Here is a 25,395-nt window from a genome sequence, read left to right on the forward strand (position 1 = left end):
AAACACTATGCACTCTAAACAGGAGATCAGGAATGCCTTCTTCTCTCTCGGGCGTCGCTTCACCTCTTCTTCGTGTAGACGCCGACAATGGCCACCTACGATGCGAGTGTGTGCGGCGAAAACACGTGCCATTATTTCGTTGTCTTTTGCTCCAATACGCCGTTGGCCTCTTGAGGGGGCGCACGAACCTGCGCGTGTTGTTTAAATATGTTTTCGCCTTGTATCAATATATATATATATATATATATATTGTACTGAAGGCAGTGGGCATGGTGCTAGTGAAAGAGAAGGAGACGACGAGAAGTGCTGTCTTCCCCGTTTTTATATAGCGCCAACCTGTTTGAGCCTACCACTACAACCTAGAACTAGTGCTGCGTTGTATTTGGTGGAGCTGCTGGGTTTCTCTTTGACATCGTGGAACCCCGCAGTTGGTCGCTACCACCAGCTATTGCAATGGATGAACCGGGACCGTCCCAGGCTGCTGCTCCCGTGCCCCCGGCCATCTTCTGCTCTGGCGTCATCCGGCAGCGCGATCCAGCTATATTTAGCGGCACAGACAACCACGACGTGGAAGACTGGCTCGCCGAATATGACCGTGTAAGCACCTATAATAAGTGGGACGACTGCGCCAAGCTCACAAATGTTATCTTTTACTTGACTGACGTGGCAAACCTATGGTTCCGCAATCATGAAGCCGATTTTTCCACCTGGTCGGCTTTCACAACAACTTTGGCTGAGGTCTTCGGCCATCCTGCCGTTCGTCGGCTTCGCGCTGAGCAGCGCTTGCGTGGTCGAGCTCAACGCTAGGACGAGACCTTCAACAGTTATATTGAAGACGTGCTCTTGCACTGCAAGCGCGTCAACTCCTCTATGGACGAAGCTGACAAGATCAAGCACGTCATGAAAGGCATCGATGACCATGCCTTCCAGATGCTTGTCACGAAGAGTTCCCGGACTATTGCTGTGGTCATACAGCTTTGTCAGCAGTACGACGAGCTGCGTAAGCAGCATGCATCAACACGCGCTGCTCAGCAGGACACCACGGATCTATTTCTGTTGGATTGCGGCCGCGATGCTGCCGACATCTCTTTTTTAATGCCGGGGATAAAGCAGTTTTTCCATCAGGAAGTCGCCCGCCAACTCTCTGGCAAATAGTGCACCTGAGCCGTCGACAACCTTGGCTCCTTCGCTTCGTCACTTCATTCAGACACAAGTTGTCACGGCGCTGCCATCTGCCCCTCCTTCGCAGCCTGCAGCTGGACCGCTAACGTACACTGACGTTGTCGCCCAGCCTTACGCTCCTTTGGCTCCTGATGCTTACCGGGCCACCAGTGCTTTTCATGGGCCGCCACCACCTTCGTGTCCGATTGTCGTCCCTTAATCAGCCGCTGGAGCCCCTGTCGTCAACCTGTGGCGGACACCTGATAATCAGCCAATATGCTATTTCTGCCATTTTCCGGGCCATGTAGCACGATTCTGCCGCCGTCGCAGCCCCCCATTTACCTGATGGTAGGCCTGTAGCCTGAGGCCACAGGCCTGCTCGACTTCTGCGTTAGGACCCATGTAACCTTCCTCCGGACTCTTCTTACAGTCGCCTCCCCTTCGATTCATGCCGGTCACCTTCCCCACGTTGCCGATCCATTTCCCCAATGGTTCGCTGACTCAGCCCAGCCCGAGAGGAAAACTCAACAGCTTCGTTATATTTGTCGTTATATTCGCAATATACAGACCTCCTGACTCCCCTCCTGAATTTTTGCATGAATTACGGTCTCGTATGAATAACTATTTACACAGTAAGATTATCCTATTAGACGATTTTAATTTGCCCGGTGTAGACTGGATGCGCCTTCAGCCTGGGCCACATCACAGTCAGAATATTAATGTACTCTTTGATATCATGTTAACACATGATCTCAGACAAGTTGTTCTTGAACCAACACGTGTGCATGGTTCTTCATCTTCAGTTTTGGACCTTGTTTTCTTAGCTCGGAAATTCGATGAATTCACGGTGGTGATCGAGCAGGGGCTATCCGACCACTGTCTTGTTTGTGTTGGCTTACAGCTTGTTTCCTGTGCTAAAACTAAAAAATCATCTGTCCATTTTGTCAAAGATTATTCTCGCGCGAACGACGCATGCGTGATTGATTACTTGGAAAATTGTCTAACTGATTTTGACGAAAATAATGTTAACTTACTTTGGACCCGCTTTAAGGACATGTGTCATTTTTGCCTTGATAAATTCATACCAAATAAGAAAAAACAAGTTCACAAGCAAACACCGTGGATCAATCGCAACATCATTCATATGAAACGTAAAATTAAGAGATTAAAGAAGGCCCGTACGCAGCCAAACTCAATATCTGAACTACAAGTCAAGCTTGCACTTGCCATGCGTAAATCAAAGGATTATTATTTTAACTCATGTCTGCCTAATTTTATTACAAACGATCCAAGTAAATTTTGGAATTACATTGCCGAGAAGAAGAAACCAATATCCCAAATGACAATAAATGGACAGATGGTTACGGAGAAGGTTGAACTTGCTCATCACTTTAATATGTTTTTTCACAGTGTCTTCTCAACTCCCAGTAATTGTTCACGTAACTGCCCAGCGTACCAACCTTTTGATGTGAATTTTATATCGTATGCTGGTGTACTGTCTATGGTGCTGAACCTAAAACCGAAATGTTCAAGTGGGCCTGATAATATCCCTAATTTGTTTCTCCGTAGATATGCTGTAACTTTATCGAAGTTTCTTGTTATAATATTCCATGCTTCATTATTGTCGTCTGAGTTACTGAATGACTGGAGAACAGCCCAAATAGCACCAATTCACAAAAAGGGAGATCGTCTACTTGTAAATAATTACCGTCCTATTTCTTTAACGTCATCATGCTGCAAACTCATCGAACATATCATAGCAAAAAGCATAACCACATATCTAGAAAAGCATTCAATTTTAACTAATTTCCAGCACGGGTTCAGAAGAGGGTATTCGACTGTCACACAGCTGGTCACTGTATTTCATTCGTTTGCATCAACCCTTGACAAGAACGGACAAACAGACATAATTTTCCTTGAATTCCGTAAGGCATTCGATACGGTTCCTCATGATAAACTAATCCTAAAACTTGAAAATGCAGGAATCCCTCAGATGTTTATCTCTTGGATTTCTGCTTATTTGTCTAACCGGAAACAATTCGTTGAGATAAATGGCGAAAAATCGGGCTGCCTTCCGGTCACATCGGGTGTTCCCCAGGGCAGTGTGCTCGGTCCTCTTCTTTTTGTTCTATATATTAATGATATTGTTAACACGGTTGAAGGTGGTGTACAGATTCGATTATTTGCTGATGACTGTGTGCTTTTTAAAGATATTGTTTCTCTCCATGATCAAACCAGTTTATGTTGTAGTTTAAATAATATTCTTGCATAGTGCGGGTGCTGGGGAATGACACTAAACACAGATAAAAGCGTACTACTGCGAATGACACATAAGAAATCACCCCTGCTTTATACATATAAGTTAGGTCCATCACCTCTTCGTGAAGTCACTAGCTATAAATACCTAGGAGTGACCCTTAACAATTCACTATCATGGAATGATCACATAACTAACACTTGTGCTTCAGCCTTCAGAAAACTATGCCTGCTGAGACACAAACTTAAGAAAGCCCCACCTAACGTTAAAATGCTATGCTACATCTCCCTAATTAGACCTAAGCTCGAATATGCTTGCATAGTTTGGGATCCATACACAAAAAACAATATCAATAGTCTTGAGAGAATTCAGAGAAAAGCGGTCAGATTTATATTTAACAAATTTTCCAGATGTGATTCTGCAACCGAAATATTAAAATTAACAACCTTGAACCACTCGAACTTAGAAGAAAAAAACAGAGACTTGAATTCCTTAAACTACTTCACACTAACAATTTATCCCTTGACCCATCTGAACATTTATCGCAGTTATCGACCAGAACTACACGCAACCGCAGACATGATGCATTAACCCCCTTACTTTGCAAGAACAAACACATATAAGTTTTCTTTTTTTCCTCGAACTGTAACCGAATGGAATTGTATAAATTGAATCTACTTCCTAATCTTGTTTTTCATTGTTCATTGTTCAGCATGTACCATATGTCGCCCTCCCTGCTTGGACGACGTGTCCGCAGTATTCAGTAAATAAAAAATAAATAAAAAAACTAACAGTAGCAGTTCCAGAGGCAAGAACTGCGTTTCCATCGAACATTTCTAGGCCTCATTCTTCCCCGGCGAACGAAATTGAACTGTATGTGTATGGCGTCACCATACACGCACTTATTGACACCGGAGCCGCCGTTTCTATTAGTGAGAAGCTTTGCCGCAATTTGAACAAAGTGACCATTCCCCTTACCTCTCTTTCTCTGCATACGGCAGCCTCACATTGCATTCAGCCTTCAGTGTCGTGCACAGCCCGGGTCATCATTCAAAGCGTTACGTATGTCATTGAATTTGTTGTCCTTCCTCGTTTTTCGCACGACATTATTCTTGGCTGGAATTTCCTATTTGTCAATCAAGCTCTTGTCGACTGCGCTCGTGCCGAACTTACGTTATTAGTGCCGTGCTTTGACCCTGACGACCATTATTCTCCTAAAGTTGCTGCCACCTCTGACATCGATATCGCACCTTTCTCTGCCACTCTGGTTCCTGTGTCATGCAACTCTGCTGCGAACTCATCTGTTCTGTTTATGCTGTCGGCCACTTGTGCGCGCCGCCCGAACTTTCTGCTTCCGTTTGCTGTTGTCACTTTTTGCGACGGTTCTGCTGCCCTTTACGTGTGCAATCTGTCCGCCTGCCCATCATTCCTACTCCGTGGCGAGTGCCTGGGGACGTTTGAAGCTTTCGATTGCGTTCTCACTGCGACCATGTTTGGTGATACGGCATCACTTCCGATTTGTGCCGTCACTCCTCCCGCTGCGACCGATGCCCCTGCAGACGTCTTCGATCGTGCCGTTGCCGCAGCACTCGCACCTGCGCAACACGCAGAACTCATCAAGCTCCTCCAACGTTTTCGTTCCTCATTTGACATTGACCAACCATCCTTGGGCCAAGAGTCCGCAGTCGTTCACCATATCGACACCGGTCACCAAACACCATTGCGCCAGCGTCTGTATCGTGGGTCAACCGCTGAATGCCGTATCATCGACCAGCATGTTGATGACATGCTGGAGCGTGGCATCATCCAGCCCTCTAACAGTCCCTGGGCATCTCCAGTTGTCCTCTTTAAAAAAAAAAAAAACGGCCTTGGCTTAGCTTGGTTAAGCCTGGTGATTGTGAAGCAATAGTGTACACAGAGGAGTGTACACTATCCCTGTTCAGACAATTATCCCTGTTCAGAGGAGTGAGATGTATCATTATCGACGAGGTCAGCATGTTATCTTCGGACCTGCTTCGACAAGTGGACCGGCGGCTTCGTGAAATAAGGCCGGACAGGATGTTGGAACCCTTTGGGGCTTCGATATCATTCTATGTGGAGACATGAGGCAGCTGCCGCCCGTTAGAGCATCCGAGGTGTACAAGTGGCCAAAGTCGTGTGGAGCCGTGTATAACACAGATGTTCTACCGTGGCATCACCTGGAATACTTCCCCCTAATCCAAGTTGTCCGCCAAAGCGACGCAGTCTTCTCAACTCTCTTAACCAAGATTGGCGATGGCACGTTGTCGCCGAGCTGTATACTGGGCACGCCGCTTAGAAAGTCGTTCTTCTCGTTCTTCTTCCGTCTCCGTAGCTCGCTGATGCTTCCTCTTTGCATTCTGCCGAGCTGCCTTGTTCGTAGGCACCATCGTAACATCTAGCTGTATGACTGCCTTGGCGAGAGGAGCGGAACTGTTTTATACAGCTGGTGTGACGTCACTCTGACCGTAGCGCCCCTGGTGAGAGGAGCGGGAGTTAGGCCGCTGTTGGTGGCTACCGCCTCGCCTCGCAACGGCGTGAGATGGGGCCCTGTTTTTACACAGCTGGTGTGACGTCACACCGACCGTAGCGCCCCTGGTGAGAGGAGCGGGAGTTAGGCCGCCGTTGGTGGCTACCGCCTCGCCTCGCGACGGCGTGAGATGGGGCCCCGTTTTTACACAGCTGGTGTGACGTCACTCTAGGTCACGTGGTGTGACGTCACGCAGCGAGGTCACGCTAAAGGTCAATGGTGCCTACCACCGCCTCGCCATGGAACGAGCTGAAGTGCGACCTAAAGTAGTATTGCTTCGCAATAAAAAGATGGCTCCATTCGGTTCTGTGTCGACTATGGCCGCCTTAACTGAATAATGCGCAAAGATGTTTATCCTCTGCCGCGCATCGAAGACGCCTTGGACAGTCTGCAGGGAGTGGAATTCTTTTCCTCGCTGGATCTGCGCTCCGGGTACTGGCAAGTGTCAATGGCAGAGGCTGATCGCCAAAAGACAGCCTTTTTGACTCCTGATGGGCTATATGAATTTACCGTCATGCCGTTTGGCCTGTGCAATGCGCTTGCCACTTTCGAGTGAATGATGGACACCATTCTTCGAAGGCTGAAGTGAAAAACGTGCCTCTCTTATTTAGATGACATTGTGGTTTTTTCCACTGACATTGCGTCGCACCTCAGCCGCCTCGAGCAAGTCCTTGCTTGCCTCTCCACTGCAGGACTGCAACTAATTTTGAAGAAATGCCACTTCAGCTCTCGCACGCTTACTATTCTCGGCCACATAGTTTCAAAAGACAGTATCCTCCCGGACCCCACGAAACTTAGCGCCCTATCCGAGTTCCCTAAACCACCCACCATGAAAGAGCTTCGCAGCTTCATTGGCTTGTACTCATATTTCCGACGCTTTATCTGTAACTTTGCCTCTATCATCGCCCCCTTGACGCAGCTTCTCACCGGCAGTTCTGACCTATCAGCCTGGTCCCCGGCGTGCGACGACGCATTCCAAGAACTGCGACGCTTTCTCACCTCTCCTCCAGTACTGCGACACTTCGATCCTTCTGCTTCAACTGAGATCCATACGGACGCTAGTGGAGTCGGGCTCGGCGCTGTTCTTGCACAATGCAAGGATGGTTTCGAAGAGTACGTCGTCGTGTATGCCAGCTGCACCCTTACCAAAGCCGAGGTAAACTACTCTGTTACAGAGAAAGAATATCTGGCCATCATTTGGGCTATTGGAAAATTTCGTCCTTATGTGTACGGGCGTCCATTTGACATTGTGACCGACCAACATGCCCTATGCTGGTTATCTTCACTAAAAGATCCAACTAGTTGGCTTGCCCTTTGGGCACTGCGTCTACAAGAGTACGACATCCGCATTGTTTATCGCTCAGGCCGAAAGCATTCAGATGCAGACGCTCTCATCCTGGTCACCCCTGCCCTCTGGTCCTGTCCCCTCATCTATTTCCACCTGCGGAGCCTTCGCCCTCAACATTTCCGACATGCCATCAGAGCAGCGCAAAGACCCATGGATCTCTTCGCTTATTGACTTCCTCTCTAGCTAGTTGCCAGCGCCGATCTCTCGGACGCTTCGTTGTCAAGCCACGCACTTCATAATTCGGGATAACCTGCTGTACTACCGCAACTACAATTTGAATGGCCGCAAGTGGTTGCTTGTTACACCCCGACACCTCTGCTCTGACATCTGCGCCACGTTCCATGACGACACACAATGCGGCCACTCTGGTGTATTAGACATACTCTCGCCTCCAGCTTTGGTACTACTGGTGCGGTATATACCGTTTCGTTCGCCAGTATGTTCGGTCATGCCACATATGTCAGCGACGCAAGACGCCACCTCAACATGCCAACCGGCCTCTTGCAACCTTTAACATGGCCCGCGCAATCGTCCGACCGCGTTGGCATTGACCTATACGGTCCTTCTTCTCAACACTCCAAGCGGCAACCGCTGGGTTATTGTTGCTATCGACCATCTCGCGCAGTACGCTGAAACTCCAGCCCTGGCATCTGCCACAGCAAAAGACGTTGCTAGGTTTATCCTTCAAAACCTGATTTTACACCATGGAGCACCTCGAGAACTACTGAGCAACCATGGTCGCGTTTTCCTCTCAGATGTCATTTCAGCATTACTAAAGGAGTGTCGCATCATTCACCGCACTACCACGGCATATCATCTTCAAACTAATGGGGTGACGAAACGTTTCAACCGCACCCTTGGCGACATGTTGGCCATGTATGTTTCATCTGACCACTCGAATTGGGATCGCATACTGCCTTTCGTCACCTACACTTACAATACTGCCACCCAAAGCACCACTGGGTTCTCCCCTTTCTTTCTACTTTACCGACACGAACCTTCATGCACTATGGACACGATTCTGCCTTATCGGCCAGATGCTTCGCAGTGGACGACTGTTTCTAGAGCAGCTGCTTATGCCGAAGAATGTCACCAGCTCGCTCGTTCGTTCACATCCCGGGACCTGTGGCGCCAAAAGCAATACCATGATTCATCCACTACGGCTACGTGCTTTGCTGCTGGCTCGCTGGTTTGGTTGTGGGTGCCCTCTACTCCTCCAGGCCTTTCCTCCAAGCTGCTCTCCAAGCACCACTGTCCTTATTGGGCAGTGAAACAAACATCCGCGGTCAACTACATCATCGAGTCGAGCCAATAGAAGCGCCTTCTGACTAGCAATTGGAAACATTGGTTGCGCTTTTTAGACAATCACAAGGAAGGGAGACAGGACAGGCGCAAACTAACAACTGAGGTTTATTCAAGAAAAACACTTCAATATCAGACCAAGCCAGCGCAGGCGCTTCAGGGTATCAGCAGCATAAAAGGAAGAACAACCAAAAATCAGAAAAAAACCAATGGCGTGGCTCACCTAAACACACTATCTAGAAAACGTGCCTCCCTATTGTAAAGCATGACCGATGTGTCGCTGATGCATGCTTGTCCCTTCTTTTTTATATAATATGACTCAAGAAGTTCTCATGCTTTTTCATTATTGCACTTGCACAGGATCTTAACCTGGTTGAGCAGAGGCCTGCATTTATGGTCTAAGCAATGCATGGGTAAATGACGTTGCTCCCGGTTTATAATTGATCTTTCGTGTTCTCAGATTCGCACGTTCAAACAACGGCCTGTCTGGCCTATGTAGGTTTTGCCGCATGTCAGGGGAATCTGATAAACAACGCCAACTTGGCAATCTGCATAGGAGTTCTTGTGTTTCACGCCGCAGCCACCTTGCTTCTTTCTGGCGTGAAGTCTCCCAATGCGGGCGTAAAGGTGACTCAGCTTGCAGGGAGCCGAGAAAACGAGTGGGACACCATGCTTGGTTGCTATCTTCTTCAGATTATGTGCAGTTCTGTGAACATATGGAATTACAACTGGCTTTGAAGCTTTGTTGGCAACATCAGAGTTTACTTTTTGGGGCGCTTTCAGCCTCTTTTCGAGCGTTTCAACCACTGCCAGCACAACCACATCAGGGAAGCCAGCCTCTTTTAGCCTAGAAATTTGCATGTCGAAGCTAGCCTGCATGGCATGCGTACATGACTTCTTCAAAGATTGCTCAATAATCTGTTTAGCAATGGCCCTTTTGGTGATTTTAGAGTGAGCTGAATCATATGGTATAGTTGTTTTTGTGTGCGAGGGCAGAAACAACTAAAAACGTGCTCTTTTCCAAAGGTAAGTTTGAGGTCAAGGAACTGCAGAATGTTATTGACAGGGAGCTCATGTGTAAAGGTTAGACCTAAGGCATTATTCTCAAAGAGATTTAAAATGTCTGCAATGGCATCGTCATACATAAAATCATTTTGTACTTTCAGCAGCACAAGAAAATCGTCAACATACCTGAAAATGTGTGCTACTTTGTCTTTGTCAAGTACACCAAACAAGGTGCGGTCAGTACTAGATAAAAAGATATTGCATAAAACTGGTGCCACGCACGACCCAATGCACACTCCCTGTCGCTGCAAAAAGGTTTGGTTGTCAAAGGTGATAAAAGTAGCACTGAGATAACATTCTAAAAGAGCTAGGAAACTGTCTACCGAAATGCCTGCTGAGTTTTGGAAACCAATGACATCGTTAGCTTCAATGCAGCAACGCACTGGTTCAAAAAGTGGCTGGTGAGGTATGGAGTAGAATAAATCTTCTACATCAACTGAGAACCCAAATCCGATTGAGTCAACTGTCTGCAGAAGCGAAAAAACATCTTCTGAATTCTTCGTGGCAAAAGGATCATCAATATGCAACATGTTCAAATGCTTCTGCTGAAAGATACTAATTTCGTGTTGCCATGTGCCTTTCTCGCTAACAATGGCTCTGAAGGGTACATCAGCCTTATGCGTTTTAGCGGAAAAAAACACAGACAAGCTATCGTTTTTACTGTTGTTAACAACATGAGACAGTTTGGCTAGCTCTAGGTTATCGCATAAAGCGATTGCGGCTTGCTTTATGCGAGTACGCTTCACAGGTACCTTGTTAAAGTTCTTGAGCACAGCTGCAGTTGCTTTTTCGTTGAAAAGTCCGGAGGGCAGAACGACGAAGCCACCTTCTTTGTCAGATTCAATGAGCTGGAGGCCATTCCTTACGAAGAAGTCGTAAACGAAGCTTGTTGGGTCTTTCTTGTAACCAGTCTTGTTCACTGTTTTTGCCAAGCTGACGACGCCGTCCAATAGGCACCTTTCCTAGTCTTCCGGACCTGCTTTCCTTGATATTGTTACGTAGGAAGACACCGACGAAAAGCTATTTACAAGTATATTTACAAGGCGATACGCCGCAGTTGACCAGGAGGCAACAGCCCGCGCTAGCTTCCAATCGTCGTCTTCCTCTTCTTCCTGCTCGGCTCTTCGTCATTGGAAATACTACCCCGTAGCACTACCCCTGGCGGCAAAAGCGCCGTCCCGGAGCGACTAAAGGCCGGACTCTGAAGCAGTGTAGGAGCTCTTGAGCCTACTGACGTGCACGACATCACTAGATGCCAGAGTAGATGACGAGGTTGAGCTCACAGGAGCAATTTCGTACGTCACAGGCGTCACCTGGCACAGCACGCGGTAGGGCCCTGTGTATTGCGAAAGGAGCTTTTCGGAAAGTCCGACGTGACGAGAGGGCGACCACAGGAGCACGAGTGCACCAGGTGAAAACTGTATGTCACGGTGGCGGGCGTTGTACTGACGCTGCTGCGTGGTTTGCGAGTCCGTCAGTCGAGCACGGGCAAGCTAGCGTGCATGATCGGCGAGGGCGATGGCGTCGCGCGCATACTCGGTTGTTGAGGTCGCAGCAGGAGGAAGTACCGTGTCAAGGGGCAAGGTCGGTTCGCGACCGTAGAGTAGATAAAATGGAGAAAATCCGGCGGTGTCGTGCCGGGAAGAATTGTAAGCAAAGGTGACGTAAGGAAGGGCAACGTCCCAGTTGTGGTAGTCCTTCGAAACGTACTTGGACAGCATGTCGGTAAGAGTACGGTTTAACCGCTCTGTCAGGCCATTGGTTTGAGGATGGTATGAGGTAGTCCGCTTGTGTTGAATAGAGCAGGAACGCACAATGTCGGCGATAACTTTCGAGAGGAAGTTACGACCACTGTCAGTAAGCAGCTGTCGCGGGGCGCCATGCACTAAGATAATTTCACGCAAGAGAAAGTCCGCGACGTCAGTGGCGCAACTGGTAGGTAGAGCCCGCGTGATAGCGTATCGGGTGGCGTAATCAGTTGCGACGGCTACCCATTTGTTCCCAGAGGATGACGTGGGAAAGGGACCAAGGAGGTCTAATCCAACACGAAAAAACGGTTCCACAGGGATGGAGATCGGCTGCAGATGACCGGAAGGTAGCACCTGAGGCGTTTTCCGACGCTGGCAGGGATCACAGGCAGCAACATAGCGTCGGACGGAGCGCGCGAGACCAGGCCAATAGAAGCGGCGGCGGACGCGGTCGTACGTGTGGGTTACCCCAAGATGTCCTGCAGTGGGTGCGTCATGTATCTCAAAGAGCACAGTCTGTCGTAGATGTTTTGGCACGACAAGAAGAAGATCAGGGCCATCAGGGAGGAAGTTCCTTCGGTACAGAATGCCGCCCTGGAGGACATATCGGCGAACGGATGCGTCGGTAGGTGTAGAGCGCAGACGCTCGATGAGTACTCGCAGCGATAGGTCTCGGTACTGCTCATCGGCGATGGTAGCGAAGGCAGACACAGAGAAAATGCCGTCGGCGGTACTACTGTCGGCGTTGTCAGGCTCGTCTACCGGGTAGCGAGACAGGCAGTCAGCGTCCTTGTGTAGTCGGCCAGATTTGTAGGTGACAGAGAACGAATATTCTTGGAGGCGTAAGGCCCAGCGACCAAGTCTTCCTGAAGGGTCTTTCAATGAGCATAACCAACAAAGCGTGTCATGGTCTGTGATAACGGAAAAGGGTCGGCCATATAAGTATGGGCGGAACTTCGCAACCGCCCAAATTAGGGCCAGACACTCACGCTCAGTGATGGAATAGTTGCGCTCCGCGGGCGAGAGGAGCCTGCTGGCGTAAGCGATAACACGGTCGTGGCCACGCTGGCGTTGTGCCAGTACTGCGCCAATTCCGTGACCGCTGGCATCAGTACGGACTTCGGTAGGCGCAGAAGGATCGAAATGGGCCAGAACGGGAGGCGTTGTGAGAAGATCGATGAGAAGCGAGAATGCAGAGGCCTCGTTATCACCCCACTGGAAAGGGGCGTCTTTTTTCAAAAGCTCGGTTAGTGGTCATGCTATGGCCGCGAAATTTTTGACGAAACGGCGGAAGTACGAGCAAAGGCCGATGAAGCTGCGCACATCCTTGACACACTTCGGAACAGGGAAGTGCGTAACATCATGGATCTTGCCTGGGTCCGGTTGCACTCCGTTCGCGTCAACGAGATGTCCAAGGACGGTAATCTGGCGACGGCCGAATTGGCACTTCGATGCGTTGAGTTGCAGACCGGCTCGCCGAAAAACGTCCAGGACTGCTGAGAGGCGCTCGAGGTGCGTAGCGAATGTTGGGGAGAATACTATAACGTCGTCCAAGCAGCACAGACACGTGGACCATTTGAAACCGTGAAGAAGGGAGTCCATCATGCGTTCAAAAGTGGCAGGAGCGTTACATAGGCCGAACGGCATCACCTTGAATTGATAAAGACCGTCGGGTGTTACAAAGGCAGTCTTCTCGCGGTCGAGATCGTCCACGGCAATCTGCCAATAGCCGGAGCGAAGGTCAATAGAGGAGAAATAGCGAGCACCGTGGAGGCAGTCAAGGGCGTCATCAATCCGAAGTAGGGGATACACGTCCTTTTTGATAACCCTGTTAATGTGCCGATAATCCACGCAAAAGCGCCATGAGCCATCCTTCTTTTTTACCAGCACAACCGGTGACGCCCATGGACTACATGACGGTTCAATAATGTTCTTGGCAAGCATTTTGCGAACTTCGGTGTGAATAACTTGACGCTCAGCCGGTGATACTCGATACGGGCGGCGATGAATAAGAGGGGCATCTCCGGTATTAATGCGATGTTTAACAGGTGTTGTTTGGGCCAAAGGACGATCGTTAAAGTCAAAAATATCTTGGTAGGAAAGCAGAACGCGGTAGAGCGCACGAGCGTGCTCGGACAGCAGGTCGGGTGCAATCATTTTCTGTAAGTTGGCGATGGTACAAGTTGCCGACTGCGATGGTAGAGGAGGATCGGGTGAATTGTCGTCTACTGAAATCGATGCTACAGAGTGATCCTCGAATGAGCAAAGTTGGGCCAGAGACATCCCGCGTGGCAGCACTTGTGTCGTCAAGCCAAAATTGACCACTGGCAGGCAGACGCAATTCGCCGTAATAGATAAAACTGTATGAGGTAGTGTGATCCCGTGTGTAAGGAGGACGTCTTGCATAGGAACTGCGATGTAGTGACCGTCGGGCACTGGTGGGGATGACACGAAGTCAACGTAAGTCAGCGCCGAAGGTGGCAAGCGAACGAAGTCGACGGAACTGAGGCGAGTAAGGTGTTGTTCAGCGGGAGCCAGAACAGGCAGGGCGAGGCGGAGAGTACTGGCGGAGCAATCGATGAGAGCAGAATGTGCGGAGAGGAAGTCGAGGCCGAGGATGATGTCGTGGGGACAGTGGGCGATGACTGTGAATAGCACGGTAGTGGAGCGATCGGCGAAGGAGACGCGGGCGGCACACATACCAATTACAGGGGCTGTTCCGCCATCGGCGACACGGACAACAGGCGTCGTGGCGGGCGTGATTATTTTCCTCAGCCGGTTACGAAAGTCTGCGCTCATTACCGACAAATGCGCCCCAGTGTCTATGAGAGCTGATACAGGAACACCGTCGACTTGCACGTCAAGAAGGTTCCGATGAGTGGGAAAGGTCAGGAGAGGATTTGGCGGCGTAGGGAGCAATGCAGCGTCACCTCGAGGCGCTGCATCGTCTAGTTTTCCGGCTGGGAGCGGTGTCCGAAGGGAGTCGGCGAATAGGAACGACGGGGCTGGGGCGAGCAAGATTGACGTCGTTGGGGCGAAGGCGAACGAGAATAGGGGCGGTTCGGCGCAGGAGAATCGGTGGCGGCATTATCTGATCGGACAGCATAGGGACGAGAAAGGCCACCTGGGGGGCGAGAGTAGGCAGTATATGTAGACTGGTTCAGGGAACTCCAGCGACTGCGACAGTGCCGAGAAATGTGCCGAATTCGATGGCAGTGAAAACAAATTGGCTTGTCGTCTGCAGTGCGCCATTCAGAGGGGTTGCGCAAACGTGGTGGGTAAGAAGGTGCGGGACGGGGTGGAATCGAAGAAGCCGGGTGGGCATCAGGGCGATGGGCCGAGCAGATGGTGTGAATACCCATGTTGGCGAACTCCTGGCGGACAACAGCCTGGATCAGGGAAACAGTGACTGCAGGTGCATTGGAGGGGCTGGAGTCGAACGCAGCCGGATAGGCGGCCTCGATCTCACGCCGGACAATCCTGGTAACATCGCCAGTGTTGTTGGGACGAGGAGCGTCGGCACAAGAAGATGTCGCTGGGGTGTTGGGCAGACGGGCGAACTGTTGGCCGATACGTCGGCTTTTAGCGAATTCCAGGCGGCGGCACTCTTTTATAACTGCATCCACCGTCGCGACGTTGTTAAATACGAGCAAGTTGAAGGCGTCATCGGCAATGCCTTTGAGGATGTGGGAGACCTTGTCGGACTCAGTCATGTGTGCGTCAACTTTGCGGCATAGAGCCAAGACGTCCTGAATGTACGTGACATCCCACGTTTTCTAGATAGCATGTTTAGGTGAGCCACGCCATTGGTTTTTTCTGATTTTTGGTTGTTCTTCTTTTTATGCTGCTGATACCCTGAAGCGCCTGCGCTGGCTTGGTCTCATATTTAAGTGTTTTTCTTGAATAAACCTCAGTTGTTAGTTTGCGCCTGTCCTGTCTCCCTTCCTTGTGATTATCTAAAAATCGCAACCAACTTTTCCAATTACAATGAACCAACTTGCCTAACAACGAATTCTGCGAAACTTCTGACTAGCGTTGTCGCGGCCAGGAAATTGTTCACGTCTCCTGGCTCAAGCAGTGCCATGACCCCCCTGTGTTCTCCTGTCCTTAGGTCGCCAGGATGGCAACTTTTTCGGTGAGGAGTGATTGCACTGAAGGCACTGGGCAGTGGGCATGGTGCTAGTGAAAGAGAAGACGACGAGAAGTGCTGGCTTCCCTGTTTTGATATAGCGCCAACCTGTTCAAGCCTACTGCTACAACCTAGAACTAGTGCTGCTAGGCGAACACCCCCGTTGTAGTAATATATATATATATATATATATATTGTTACGGTGAAGGGAAGGAAGAAGTTGGATTGGACGAGAGGAAGACGGAAGTCTGGCAGTTGCCTGAACGCCATTAAGCTCAGTTGTAAATATACAATATTTTACACTCGTGGGCCTGCTTTCTTCCTGCAACATTTTGGTGGAAGGTGCGGGGTACAATCACGGAACTTCGCAGCGGACGTCATCTACCTGCCGCCACAATAGCAAATCAACCGACACAAGCGACAACGCCTCAGCAGCCCGTGCCAACGGTCATCCTCACTCATCCGCGGGACCCAGGGACATTTTGTGGCACGGACAACGCCAACATCGAGGACTGGCTTACGATGTACGAGCGAGAGTGTGACAACAACAGGTGGGATCCAACAATGATGCTAGCAAATGTGATATTTTATCTAAGAGGAACTGCAAAGCAGTGGTACGACACACACAAAGCTGACCTAACGAGCTGGGATGTCTGCAAAGAAAAAATGCGGGACCTGTTTGGTAGACCTGTCGGTGGTCAGCTGGCAGCAAAAAAAGAATGTGCGTGCCGCGCTCAGACGTCCACAGAATCCTATGTCATGTACATACAGGATGTGCTGGCCCTCTGTCGCAAGGCTGATGACAACATGACCGAGGCAGACAAGATTGGTCACATACTGAAAGGTATTGCAGACGATGCATTCAATCTCCTGATGTGTAAGGATTGTGCCACTGTGGATGCAATTGTAAAGGAGTGCCGGCGCTTCGAACAAGCGAAGGGCCGCCGCGTCGCTCAAACTTTCGACCGATTGCCCAATACCGCCGCGACATCTTCTTGCGAAGACCCGCTGCGGTTTGTTCAGCCCGCAGGATCGGAAGATACCACGCGCATCGTTCGCCGTGAGCTTGAGGCCATGGCTCCAGCTCCAGTTCGTCCTGACTGTTGGGAAAGCGTGCCCGCTATCTTCCTTATACAAGCGGTCGTTCGGGAGGAAATAGCAAGTTTGGCCATTCCATCTCTCTGCTCGATCCGCCATACAAACACCTACCAGATTTCTCCGGCCGCTCGCTCCCAGACATGAAGCTTTCCGCGACCCCGTCGCAACCCAGCTGACTGGCGCACAGCGGATGATAAACCCATCTGTTTTAATTGTTCTGGTGTTGGACACATCGCCCGTCATTGCCGCAACCACTGGTCGTCGCCTCCTTGGTGGTCGTCTCCGAGTCACTACCGCCAAGTACCAGACAATCGCACTTTCTCGCCCTATACGCTGACTAGGAACATCAACGCCGACAGTGCTCCACCAAGATCTAGCCGCTCCCCATCTCCGCAAGGTCGTAGGTCCTGTTCGCCTCTCGTTCACCGCTCTTCGTCCCCTTCTGCAACCGGTCGCTTCGCTTCGGGAAACTAGGCGGTGCAGCTCCCGGAAGTGAAGCTGCAACTACGACCCAGCCCACAAATCCTCTGTTGACCCTGCCTACATGTGGAAACCTACTGGACATTGAAGTTGATGGTGTTCCTGTTAAGTCTCTCATTGATACAGGAGCGCAGCTTTCACTTATGAGCGCTGCTCTCCGCCGAAGGCTCAAAAAGGTTCTGACACCCGCCGTACCGTGCACTGTACGAGTCGCCGAGGGGAGTACTTCACCTGTCCTTGGAATGTGCACAGCACGTGTGACCATTGGGGGCCATTATGCCGTTGTTCTATTTATCGTCCTTGAACACTGTCCGCACGACCTAATTCTCGGCCTTGACTTCCTTTCGAAACACTCTGCCCAAATTGACTGCTCCGCAGGTGTTGTACAGTTGGATCTGCCGCTTCCTGCCGATACAACAACTTGTGCTTTACACCGCTTATGTTCTGCTGAGTTTGCAAGGCTGTCTCCACAAGCGGCTACAAATGTCCTCCTGACGCCCTGTCCTCCCGTACCTGATGGCGAGTACGTCGTGTTGCCGCTTACTGATGTGGTTTTGTCGCGCAATATTGCCCTGCCGAGCACCTTAGTCCGGATCCGCGAATACTGCACTCGCATGCCCATCCTCAATTTTGGATTTTCGTTGCACGTGCTGCCACACGGTATCGCCATAGTGCATATCACTCCTTTGGAAGAATTTGAGGTTTCTTCTTTGACCTCTGAATCCTTCTTCAGTACCAACGGACCATTGTCACCCACTCCTCCACACTTGACGCCTACGGACGATGTTTCTAAGATGATCGCCCCTGACCTTCCTTCCAAGCAAACAGCAGCTCTTCGTCACCTCCTGTCATCTTATCGGCACATCTTTGATTTGGACGACCGTCCACTTCGCCAGACATCTGTTGTCACGCATCGCATCAACACCGGTGACGCCAGCCCCATTCATAGGTGGCCATATCGTGTCTCCGCAACAGAAAAGGGCCATCATACAAGAAGAGGTAGGCAGGATGATGGACAAGGACATCATTGAACCTTCAAGTAGCATGTGGGCATCACCAGTTGTCTTAGTAAAGAAGAAAGACAACTCGTGGTGCTTCCGCGTTGACTACCGTCACCTCAACAGGATAACAAAGAAGGATGTTTATCCCCTGCCTCGCATTGATGACGCTCTTGACTGCCTTCACGGATCCCAATACTTTTCATCAACTGACCTTCTCTCCGGTTATTGGCAGATTAGTGTCGATGAGATGGACCGCGAGAGAACCGCCTTCGTCACACCGGACGGTCTGTACCAATTTAAAGTCATGCCCTTTGGATTATACAATGCGCCAGCTACATTCGAGCGCATGATGGACTAACTCTCTTTTGCGCGGCTTGAAGTAGTCTACATGCCTCTGTTACCTCGACGGTGTGATTGTGTTTTCGCTGAACTTTGAGGGCCACCTGCGGCGCCTCACAACCATACTCTCCGTGTTTCGCAGGGCTGGCCTTCAGCTAAACTCCTCCAAGTGCCATTTCGGTCGCCGTGAAATTAACACGCTCGGCCATCTCGTCAACGCCGCTGGAATTCAACCTGATCCACAGAAAGTTCACACCGTGCGAAATTTTCCTGTACCTTGTTCCACAAACGATGTCCGTAGTTTTCTGTGCTTATGCTCTCATTTCCGGCGATTTGTGAAAAATTTTGCCGACATAGCTCACCCTCTCACTGACCTTCTTAAGAAAGACATCTCTCTCTCTTGGGGACCACTGCAGGAGAGAGCGTTCTCTACCTTGATTGAGCGGCTTACAACTTTCCCAATTCTGTCGCACTTTGACCCTTCTGCGCCCACTGAAGTACGAACTGACGCGAGTGGTCATGGCATCGGCGCTGTCCTCTCTCAGCGTCAACAGGGCCAAGACCGTGTCATAGCTTAGGCTAGCCGCCTTCTTTCCATGCCTGAGCGAAGTTATTCCATAACTGAGAGAGAATGTCTCGCGCTTGTATGGGTGGTCACGAAATTTCGGCCGTACCTTTTCGGTCGGAGCTTCTGCGTCATAACCGATCATCACGCCCTCTGCTGGCTCTCCTCTTTGAAGGACCCAACTGGACGACTTGCACATTGGGCCTTGCGTCTACAAGAATATACATTTTCTATTATGTACAAATCAGGGCGCCTGCATAAAGACGCTGACTGCCTGTCCCGCAATCCTGTGGATCAACCGGACGATACCGATGCAGACTCGGACATCAGTGTTCTATCCCTCTCCGGCTTCCTCCATATTGGCGACGAGCAGCGCAAAGATCCTGTTCTTCGAACACTTATGGAACGCCTAAGCTCCTCGCCCAATGAACTGTCCCTCCGGATGTTCATCTTGTGCAATGGAACTTTATACCGTCGTAGCGTTCGTCCTGACGACCTGGAGCTCCTCCTAGTCGTTCCCAAGCACCTTCGACTAGCCGTGCTCCAGCAACTTCACGACGCTCCTACTGCTGGACATCTGGGCATCACTCGTACATACGGCGACGCTTCTTCTGGCCCGGCATTTATCGCTCTGTGCGCCGTTATGTCGCTTTTGCGACCTGTGTCAGCGCCGGAAGACGCCTGCTATGCCTCCCGCTGGTTTGCTGCAACCAATTGATATCCCTACAGAGCCCTTCTTCCGGGTGGGCCTAGACCTCCTTGGTGCCTTTCCAATTTCCAGCAAAAGAAACAAATGGATTGCTGTAGCAACCGATTATGCCATGAGATATGCCATCGCACGAGCGCTACCAACCAGCTGCGCTACAGATGTCGCTGACTTCTTACTATACGACGTCATCCTGCACCACGGCGCTCCTCACCAGTTGCTGACGGATTGCGGCCGCTACTTTCTATCGAAGGTCGTCGACGATCTGCTCCGCTCCTGTTCTACAGAGCACCAGATTGCTACCGCGTACCACCCTCAAACGAACGGCCTCACCGAGCGACTCAACCGCACGCTAACTGAAATGCTGGCCATGTACGTTTCCGACGATCACCGCGACTGGGACGTCGCTTTACCATACAACTCGTCCCGTCACGACACCGCCGGATTTTCATAATTTTACCTGTTGTATGGCCGCGACCCCACCTTGCCCTTTGAGACGTTGCTACCTTCCTACCTTCCGCAGTACAATCACCCAGCACTAGTTACGCTTGCGATGCTATTGACTTAGCTGCCCAGGCCCGAGAAATTGCCCGTCATCGCATCACAGTCTCGCAAGCTTCTCAAAAGCGACGCTACGACCTTCGGCACCGAGACTCCCATTTTTCACCTGGTTCCCTTGTCCTTCTGTGGACGCCTTCACGTCACGTCGGCTTGTCGGAAAAACTACTTTGCCGTTATTCTGGTCCGTACCAGATCTTACGCCAACTGTCCGACGTGACATACGAGATCGCCCCAGTAGGTCAGCCTTCAGTGCCTCCCAACGTCACCAGCGATGTTGTTCACATCACGAGGCTGAAGCCCTATGTCCCCCCATTAAGTGATGCTCTATAACTTGCACCGGGACGGAGCTACTCTGCCGGGAGGGTGATGTTATGGTGAAGGGAAGGTTGGATTGGACGAGAGGAAGACGAAGTCTGGCAGTTGCCTGAACGCCATTAACCTCAGTTGTAAATATACATTATTCTACACTCGTGGGCCTGCTTTCTTCCTGCAACAATATATATAAAATGAGAGTCTGCCGGTATCCGGTAGTGGAACAGGCACTTGTAGGTTGAGGATGCATGTACGAAAAAATGATGCTTTATTTCCTATGTTTCGGCCAGGGTCCGGCCTTCATCAGGGAATACATGACATGGTACATGGCATACAAACAAGTACATGGTATAGGGACCCCTCTATGTGCCTGTCCACTGCCAAGACACACTGTTGCCATGAGGAGCTTGCACTTGTGATGAATTGACAGCACATGTAAAAAAAAAAAAAGCAGGACGAAATGCTCGTAACAAGTTCCTAGGGCAACACTATATGCAAAAACAGGGTTCACAGGAAAGATGATACGTGGTCAAAAAAAAAAAAAAAAAGAAAACAGAAGACAGATTTTGACTGTAAGGTGACTGCACCCTTCATGAGTCATCAATACACGTCAAACATGGTAAAAATGCACTACGGGGTTGGATGGTGGTAACAGGAGGTTTGTACAGCAACAAATGTAACAAAGGCAGCATTTACAAGAGAGCTTAGCAAAAACGGTGTGTGTACACGTTTCGAAAAAAATGTGACAACAATAATGCAGCAGCAAAAGTGATAGTTGGACGAGTTGGTAAGTATTCATGGTGAAATTTGTAGCGCACACAAGGATGGAGAGAAGGTGGGCACACGAGCGGCTTACTCCTGCCTTCAGTAAGCGCTTGTGTGTCCACCTTCTCTCCCTCCTTGTCTACTGTGCGCACTACAAATTTCTCCATAAATAAAATGAAATGACACATCAGCCACCAGAAAATTGTTTGGGGCGAATTGCACGCATGCTTGTGTGGGGGGGGGGGGGGGGGGGCTGTGGGAGCAGTTATTCTGGCAATGTGGTGTAATCTAAGTGATGAAAAACTAGCTGTTTAGTCTGAAGGAAATCAGTATGCGATTCTCTATTTCGTGGACAAAAAGGTCAATGTACCTGGGTTCTCATTAATCTCAGAAGCTACAGCAGCAAATTTATGGATTAGAAATGATTTGCGAACCTCCCTTTCATGGTGTGATTTGAAACCAGATTTAAGTATGGTAAAGGTTAGCTCGTCAAAAGAGTGGCCCAGGATCACTAGTGACATGTTTGGAAAGCGGAAGATTAGGAAGGCATGCAATCTATGATTGTTGAAATGCAATCTAAAGGCTGTTTCTGTTTGTCCAATGTACTGTAGTATGCACGCTGAGCGTTCTAGCATATAGATAACATTGGCCGTGTCGCAGTCGAAATCACCTTTTATCTTAAGGGTAAAATTTGTCGCGCTGCTCATAACACTTAGTGAAGTTGTCATATGAGCGCAAACCTTCTAACGTGAGTTGTTGCAAAGGTGACAACCTATGAGAATAGGTCTTGTTGTTTTAGAAGACGTTAGTATGTCACATAAATTTTTTGATTGTCGGTAAACCGCGATTGGTGGCTCCGGAAGCAGGTCTCTGAGGTGATTACTCTGCATGATTATGTTATGATGTTTCTCAAGGATGAATTCAATGTTTGAAATCGATGCAGAGTGTGTTAAAACTAAATTAGTATGCCTTTGTACATACACATACATGCATACAGTCAAACCTGGATTTAACAAAATTCGTGATCTGACAGACTATCTTTGTTTCTTGATCTTAGTTTAATTAAAAACAATCTATTTCTCGCACAATTTAGTAAGACAATTTCTTGGCATTGTTTAGATTTAACTAAGCTTTCGGTTACTTAAAGCATGTACTTGGAGCCTGTATGGCTGGTAAATCTAGCCAAAAACTAAAAGTTTCGGCCGAGCAAAGCTCATTTGCAAGCATCCTTCTGGCATGAAAAGCTTGAGAGGCAAAAGCGCTGTAGAAGCGTGCATGCCGTAATGTGGTGTGCAGGAAACAACTCTGTGCCATTTGTTGCATAGGTACAGAACTTGCAGGGCGTGGGGGGCCTGTCTGTCCTCCCCTTCTATCCTAGCAGTGGCTGCGCATGGCTGTCCATAAATGGGCCACACACCGTATCTTGGGGTAATCTGTGGCAAGGGCAAGCCGAGATGGATGGGGCATTGATGCAGATTATGTTCTCGTGCGTCTAGTGTTGATGGTCATGTAATCTCAAGTTCTTTTACGTAGGAATGTTAGAATAGACGATTGATTTTGAGAGAGTGCTCATAATCAAGAAAACTAGGAAGCAGTGGGTAACACGAGAGATGTATAAAAGAATGCAGAAACGTGACAAATTATTTGATACATTTATTCGCTACAGGGATCTTGCTATACTGAGTACAAGAAAATAAGAAGCACGTTGACTTCAGACCTCAAAAAAAGCTAGAAACAGGTATTATGAACATGTTTTCCACGGTATCAAACAATCCAAAGAAATTATGGAATGCAGTTCCCAGGTTAAAAGGAACCCAGTATAACACAAACCCGAATACTCTAACATTTGATGACACAGAATACAGTGAAACTTCTTTGGCCAATAAATTCAATGATCATTTTTTACTTGCTGATGGGTCATCCCACTCCAGTGGTTCATTGCTGGCATCTGAAAAATTTCTAAACTACGAGACCTCCAATTCTATCTTCCCATCACCTTGCACTGAAATGGAAGTGTTTTCTGTTCTTAAGGCTTTGAAAAAGGATACTGCAACAGGGACTGATGACATAAAAGCAGCACCAATCATATCTGTTGCTGATGTTGTCTCGGCTCCATTATGCCATATCTGTAACAGTGCTTTCGCGAATGGCATTTTTCCCGATTCTGTGAAAATTGCCAAAGTGATTGTATTGCATAAGGGAGGCTCTGTCACTGATGCAAATAATTACAGACCGATATCCATACTACTACTTTTCTCCAAATTGCTGGAACGACTGCTAAAGTGCAGAGTAACTAAATTTCTAGATGAAAACCACACCCTTGTGGATCAACAGTTTGGCCTCCGTGAACACAGATCTGCTGAAATGGTACTTGTTAACTTGTTAAGATCAAAGAAAAGCTCCTCAGTAACATTGAGAACAAACTATATACGGTTGGTCTTTTCCTGGATATTAGAAAAGCTTTCGACTCCATTGTACACACTATCCTATTTAATAAACTGACATACTACGGAGTTCGGGGAGTGACCTTAAAACTGATTCAAGATTACTTCACTACCAGACAGCAATACACGTGTTATAATAGGTTTTGTTCACAAAAGAAAGAAATTGCACTCGGTGTCCTTCAAGGGTCAATTTTGGGTCCACTATTCTTTATTCTATATGTAAACGATATTGTAAACATACCACTTACTCCAGATATAGTCTTGCTTGCTGACGACACAAGTTTGTTTTTCTCAGGTAACAGTTTACATGGGCTAGAAATTACAGCTAATAATTGGTTAGATCAACTTTTAGTTTGGTTATCAGCGAACCAGCTACAGTTAAGCGTCACTAAAACTAAATATGTGATTTTCAAGCCTAGAAATAAGCCTTATGACAATGCTTTTTGTGTAAAGTTCAATAGTTGTGTAATCGAGCGGACTTCAGCTTTTAAATTTTTAGGTGTACTTTTTGATGAGAACCTGAGCTTTACACCTCATGTAACGAAGATTAATTCTAGTATTTGTAGGTCAATAGGCATATTGTTTAAGATTAGATACCTTGTTCCTACTTAGTTGAAATGCCGTCTGTATTATGCTTTAATTCAGTCCCGTCTTAGTTATTGCCTGTTGGTATGGGGGACTACATTCCAATCAAACTTTAAAAGTTAATCAATTATACGAACTTAAACTTGCTATATACATACGATGCAAACTCGAGAAAAATTTACTTATTTTTTATCAAAACTACCTCTCAAGTTGCACCCAATAAAATTTCAGACATGATCATATTAGAGTTCCATTTCGCAGGACCAACTATGGTAGAAAACAACTAGCATACTTAGTCCCATCCTTCGTGAATGCACATCCTAACACGATCACTATTGCACAAAACTTCAGATCATTAAACTGCTTTAAAATTGCTATAAAAAACGTTTGCTTTCCCTTTCTGATAGACATTGTGCTACTTGGTTTCTTGTGTGTTTTATGTATAATTACTTTGAATTGGTTTCATATTGTGCTTGTATATATATAAAACTTTTTTTGTATTCATATTACCCTGTTGGACCTAAACTATTTGTACTTAAAAAGTTGTATAATGATTCTTGTATTTAATGCACATATGTTTGTAATGTATGCTATGTATGTGTGGTCCACGCTATTGATATGTGTGTATACTATATCTTGTGATATGCTACCTTACCGTTGAGCAATGTATGGGTGACAGGGCCTTAGTCAGCCAGACAATGTTCTGCCTTTAGCCTTACCATACAAGACCTTCACTGTGTCTAAATCAATGCTGAATAAATAAAAAATGTATTGCATGCCCTTTGTTCTTGCCAGGATATTGTGTATAGTATTGTATTTTTGAACGGGCATTTTGCAGGAGCTTAACAAGTGTACTGGACAGGGCAAGAGCACAGTGGCTGGGCCTGATGTGCTTGCTGCTGTCATGCTGCTTCGAACAGTGGTTCAGCTGGCCAACAGAAGTGAGTGCAGTTTCCGAAGCTTTTACATAAGTGGGACAAG

At 48.4% G+C, this 25,395-nt stretch overlaps 1 protein-coding gene across 1 annotated transcript in view; it reads left to right on the forward strand.

Annotated features, from left to right (window-relative positions):
* LOC142584535 (uncharacterized) overlaps positions 1–25,395 on the forward strand; it is a 714,262-nt gene that overhangs the window by 53,112 nt on the left and 635,755 nt on the right. Inside the window, exon 4 of the mRNA XM_075694643.1 lies at positions 25,253–25,355. Coding sequence (XP_075550758.1) covers positions 25,253–25,355 — 103 coding nt within the window. The remainder of the gene's footprint in view (positions 1–25,252; positions 25,356–25,395) is intronic.

The sequence above is a fragment of the Dermacentor variabilis genome, chromosome 6 (assembly GCF_050947875.1).
Source record: "Dermacentor variabilis isolate Ectoservices chromosome 6, ASM5094787v1, whole genome shotgun sequence".
Lineage (NCBI taxonomy): Eukaryota > Metazoa > Arthropoda > Arachnida > Ixodida > Ixodidae > Dermacentor > Dermacentor variabilis.